We start from the raw sequence: 5893 nt of genomic DNA, 5'->3' as shown, positions 1-5893 counted from the left end.
GTATTTAGAAAAAAAATCAATAATTTTTAGAAGAAAATTTTCTTCATTAACAACTTCTTAGAAATTGATGTTTTCGCAATAAACGAAGAAGATTGAATTTATTTGATTCCTAATAATATTTTCCTTTGTAATTTTAAAGAAGTTCTATCATCTTCAATTATTTTGTTTATCAAAATTGCCTGAGCAAAGTTAGCCAGCAAATCCGCGCCAGATCCGCGCGAAACGCGCCATCCGCGCGATCCGCGCCGTCCGTAACAACCCTGTATACCGTTTTGAAGACTGCTGAGGATCCGGATCCCTTGCAGCCTGTCACTACAGTTAACTCATCCCTTTATCCTCCATCCGCCACCCGGAGGCACGCACCGTAGGGCTGCCAAAGTCCTGACGACCCACAGGACCTGGGAAACCAACCTAATCGTCGCTAAGCGTAAAGACCACCAAAGCCCACGGAAAATGCATTTTAAAACACAGGCACACAGGCAGGCAAATGTTGAAACTATGGCTTGCTGTTTTGAAAATTTACTCTAGAAATCTTTTCTAGAAATCATTTATCCTTATATAAAATTGTGTCATCCAAGTATATTTAAAACAAAAACAACTTTTTTGCGTAGAAAGAAAATAGTAATGTTATAGAGCCACAAAGAATATTTTGGCAAGTGGTTTTATTTTCCAAACGTTATCTATCATCTATTTTTTTTGTTTATTTAACACGAAGTTTTAAAATCTATTCTAAATAAACCCTTTTACTCTGTATTGCCATTACTGCTATCACTAAAAACTAGATTCACGCACTGGAGACGAGATTCAACGACCACCTTAAAAGTCCGAAACTCGCCCCTTGCGCTCCCAGTCCCCATACCGCGTTGGCTCTGGTCCTCGGGGACCGCCAACTTCCCCGGTGTTGGGGTTCGTATTGTTGGGCCATGCCGGCAGGGGTTCCTTCTCCTGGTACGGATGTTTGCCGACAATCTCGTCCAACTTACCGATCGGCGTCTTCTCGCGCAGTTTCTTCTGGAACTCCTCCATCCGTGGACTCGGCGTTTTGTCCGACGTCGGCGGTTTGGTGGCGAACGAGAGCGAGGGAACTAGAAAGATTTTTAAGCAATATTGTGTAACTGGCGAATGCTGAAAAAACTTACCAAAGTTCACCACGTATACGTGCCTCGCCGAAAGGTTGGAGATTTTGTTCAAAAGGACCTTGGAAGTCATTTCGCTGCCAGGTGTGAAGCTGCACAAGTGCACACGAGTCGCGGAACCGATTCGTGAAAATCTCGTGAATGCAAATTTCCCAAAGTACCGCAATGCTGATGATAAATTTAAGTGTCACTTTTCAAAACAGGCACTGGTCGAGAGGTCGAAACGGAAAATGAGCCAAAAACAGAGCGCCATCTGCATGTCAGATGTGAACTAGACTGGTACAGTTGAACTACGCTGGTTTGGCACCAACTCAATTTCATTTTTTGGAAAAAATCAAGCAAAACAATGTATAATGGCCGAAGCCAAAGTGTAAACAAAGAGTGTATCCTGCTCACGGCAGTTGATGTTTACATTAGAAGAGCAGGATAGACTCTTTGTTTACACTTCGGCTTCGGCCCTATTATATATAAAATAAAAAAAAATATTTTTTTTTTATTTATTTCTTTCAACTTCAAACATTACATTACTTATTTTTATGCGTGACTCTCGTTGCTGCTACAATTTTCACAGAATTACTCTCGTTGCTACTACAATTTTCACAAGATTTACGATAACCTAAAGTTGGTCGATCAGGGGTGAGATTGGGTCACACAAATTTCAGCATTTTTTGTATAACCCAGGGTGGTCAAGTCGGGAAACCGGGAATGTCGGGAAAAAGTCTGGAATTGGCCAAAATTCACGAAAAATTTAGAAAAAGTCCGGAATTTGTGATTTATTGCCAAAAAATAGGGAATCCAAAGCATACTTATTTTGTAACTCTTAAGTAGTTCTGTTCATATATCTAGAAAACAAAAACAATTTCAACATGACTTTGGTGGTTTTTTTGTGGTGAATATTTTTTTATGTTAAACTGAATTCTTTAGGTAATTTGAAATTTTATTGTTTGTTTCATAAAAAAATAAAATATAAAGTATGGGTAAATTAATATAGATAAAGCTCGATATTCACTAACTAGAAAAACCTTAATATCAAATGAAATTTACACTTTTTTCGTTCTGAATGAAAAATGGAAAAAATACCTTTTCAATTTTTAAAAATATATGTATATCGCAAAAAATAATTTAAGGTTAAAAAAATTGTGCTAAAAAAACATTTCTCTTCTAAATATTTTGCATAAATTAAAACATTATTAAACTGGATCATTCATTGAAAAAAACTTAAAGCATTTAAATACTGCCGTCGTTCAATCAACGTTGATAAAAAAACAGATTTACAAAAAAATAAAGGGAACTTAATAGAAACATGAAATCATGTTGAATTCCTAAATATTTTCAAATTCATTCTAAAAATAATAACTGTAATCATGTTTAAAGCGTTTCTTGATAACAAGAGTAATTAAATTATTTTTTGCTATTCCCTTTTTCATTTCTTGTAATATAACATTCAAATTAAATGTTTCGTTCATCTATTTTGTAAAGACTGATTAGAAATTTTGTTCTACATATTGAAAATATCAAAAAACATACATATTGAAAATATAGATTTTTTTAAAAACAGGTTTTGATTTGATTTTTTCAGGTAAAAAAAAAATCCCAATATCTTAGGTTCTCGAAAAGTCGGGAACTTAAAAATGGGATTTGAGTGGTCAACCGGGTCAACCTGTCAATCCATTATTGTACCTCCTAAAAATTTTTTTTAGCAATCCCCCTATTTTCAAATAACGTTATTATTATTATTATTTGTTTATTTATTCATGTAATATAAGGCACGTGCCTTTTAATTCATTACATTGTGGCGAGAATTCACTTAGTGATGGAGTTATTCAATTTCACTTAACTTAAATAAATTAATGCTAATTTTCTCAAATTTACTACACATTTTCTCAAATGTATCACTGATTCGGGTTGTTGAGTTCGGCCAGGAGTTTGCGCTTGAAATAAGGTATAGACATACTTGTTTTGATATTTAAAGGTAATAGATTCCAGGTTGAAATGCCTCTAACGAATAATGATTGACTATAATAAGTAGAATAATGTTGAGGTATTAGGAATTGTTTAGATCTGGATGATCTTAGAGGAATTATATTGGAACTAAGATAATTAGGTTCACCTGTGTGCATTACTCTAAAGAGTGTTAGACATGATCTGTACTTGTAAAAGTCAGAGAAACTGCAGCCAATTAAATTTTTCTGTAAATGTGATACTCGGTGATATCGAGATAAATTGTAAACATATCTGACACAGGAATTTAGAGCCACTTTGAGTTTATTTAGGGACTCAACAGTTGCGTTAGGATATATAAAATCACCAAAAATGAAGTGTGGGTATAACAGAGATTTAAACAGTTTAAGTTTAGTATGTGAATTAAGAAATCTTGTAGTTAAATTCAATTGTTTCAGAGACCCATAAATTTTTCCAATTTGAGAATTAATTTGCTTGTCCCAATCTAGGTTATTTCTAAAGATGACGCCAAGATTACAAGCATGATCGACAAATTCGAGCAGTTCGTTTTTGAGGAAAAGCTCTGGAGGATTTGGGGTGTTTTGAGACGACTTATTAATAAGGCTTTAGTTTTTGCGGGATTTATTGCTAACAAGTTCTTTTCTGACCAGCTCTGTACTTTTAGTAAATCGCTATTTATTTTTCTTTGCATATCAGCAATGTTAATATTTGCATCAGAACAAAGATAAATTTGAACATCATCAGCAAAGAGGTGCACAGAACAAAATTTTAAAACTGGAGGTAAATCATTTATAAACAACGAGAAAAGTAAAGGTCCGAGTACTGAACCTTGTGGAACACCGGAGAGAATATCAACAAAAGAAGAATGAAACCCATTAAGAAAAACAGATTGAGATCGATCTCTTAGATAAGATTCGATTAGCAACACGGCAGGTCGGGAAAGTCCAAATGATGTGGCCAATTTGTTTAAGAGCTTAGTGTGGGATACTCGATCAAACGCTTTAGAAAAGTCAATAAGAAGAAGAACAGCAACGCCTCGTCTATCAATACAACGTGCTAGATCATTATGTACCTTAATCAAAGCAGTTTCTGTACTATGACCTTTTCTAAATCCAGACTGCAATGGATGAAGAAGATCATACCTATTAACATGTTCAGTAAGCTGATATTTAATTATCTTTTCAAATGCTTTAGAAAGTGAGCTTAACAAACTGATAGGCCTTAAATTAGTAACATCACATGACGATGATTTTTTCTTAATTGGAATTACTTTAATCTTTTTCCAGTCCCGAGGAAAAATACAAGTTGTAATAATTGTGTTAAATAGATGTTTGACCATTGGTAGGATGAGTGGAAGCATAAGATTAATAAATCGTATTGGAATGTTGTCTAATCCAGTAGCATTAGAAGTAATTGAAGAGATTGCATTCACTATTTCATAGTCTTCAACAGCGCGGAAATGAAAACCATCCACAGCGGCTAAATTAGAGTTAAAATCACCTTGAGAAGGCGAAAAGTTTGAAGAGAAATATTGGTTAATATTTTCAACTGAGCTGTTGCAGACAACTGGAGATTTAGTTTTACTTGCTATTCCTAAGTTTTTAATATTACTCCATAGTTTTTACTTGGAACATTTGTGTTGAGAATACGATTGCTATGATCAGATTTAGCTTTTTCGATTAAAGAGTTTACTCTATTTCTTAAAATTTTGAAATGATTTTTGTCTTCAATGGATTTGCTACGTTTCCAGTTCCTATAGGATAGATCTCTATCAATCATGGCCTTTTCAATGACTGCATTGAACCATGGATTTTTGCGTACTTTGAACTCCTTTAAAGGAACAAATTGCGTAAATAGATTTAGCATATTTACATTGAAAAATTCTAAAAGTATATCTGGCTCAGCACAATTCAAAAAGTTTGCCCAATTTATTCTGCTGAAGGCTTCATTTAATTCAGCATAATTAATATTATTATAGTCATGATAATAAGAACGATTTTCAGGTATGGTAAAAGAAAATTCAAGTGAAGCTAGGATTAGATCATGATGAGAAATGCCTGGCATGGAGACTTGGTTGAATTTAGAAATTTGATTTGGGGAATCAGTTAATAGTAGATCAAGAAGAGAGCATCCTGTTTGATAGAAATAAGTTGGTTCCCTATTAGCAAAATGAAAAGCTAGTCCACTTAAAACATCATTGAAGCGCTTTGATTTCGCGCCAGATCTATTTGGATCGGTGTTAAAATCTCCTATTAGGAAGCAAGCTTTATATTTCATTGAGTATTTTGAAATTTGTGCAGAAAGAATTTCAGAGCAATCAACAGTTGGGGGATTGTAATACACTCCCATTAACAATTTATCATTGAGACATTCAATTTCAAGTAACAAAAATTCGGTTGAACTAGTCTCACGTACGGATTTTGATTTTTCGACAACTCTGCATTGAAGGCCTTCTCTGTAATAAACGCAAATGCCACCTCCGTGTCTATTACGATCATTTCGTATCAAGTTGTAACCATCAATTGCGATTAAAGAATCAGTAATGGAGGTATCAAGCCATGTTTCAGTAAAACAAACAACATCCGCTTTACTATCCTTGAAAACTCGTCTTAATTCTTCAAGTTTAACTAAATTTCTTGCACACAAGCTTTGTACGTTGATTTGACAAATGTTTAGTTTAGTATTATCAAAGATTGCATTTACAACAGCTCTTGTTATATATTGGTTAGCTGAGGCATTTCCAGTTGTTGAACTAGCCATTATAAAGGTAAATCGAAGGAAGGCGCAAACCTAAC

General features: G+C 34.3%; 1 protein-coding gene across 1 annotated transcript; it reads right to left on the bottom strand.

The window, feature by feature from the left end:
- Positions 1–627: 627 nt before the first annotated feature.
- Positions 628–1328, bottom strand: LOC6036448 (succinate dehydrogenase assembly factor 4, mitochondrial). The gene is made up of 2 exons (XM_001846447.2): positions 1140–1328; positions 628–1085 (listed from the first exon to the last, which is right to left on the bottom strand). The coding sequence occupies exons 1-2, from the start codon at positions 1207–1209 to the stop codon at positions 817–819; spliced, it is 339 nt and encodes a 112-aa protein (XP_001846499.1). The 5' UTR covers positions 1210–1328; the 3' UTR covers positions 628–816.
- Positions 1329–5893: the final 4565 nt, after the last annotated feature.

This window comes from Culex quinquefasciatus, chromosome 2 (genome assembly GCF_015732765.1).
Source record: "Culex quinquefasciatus strain JHB chromosome 2, VPISU_Cqui_1.0_pri_paternal, whole genome shotgun sequence".
Taxonomy (NCBI): domain Eukaryota; kingdom Metazoa; phylum Arthropoda; class Insecta; order Diptera; family Culicidae; genus Culex; species Culex quinquefasciatus.
Note: the sequence above shows the minus strand (reverse complement) of the source record. Positions and strands in the feature narration are given on the sequence as shown.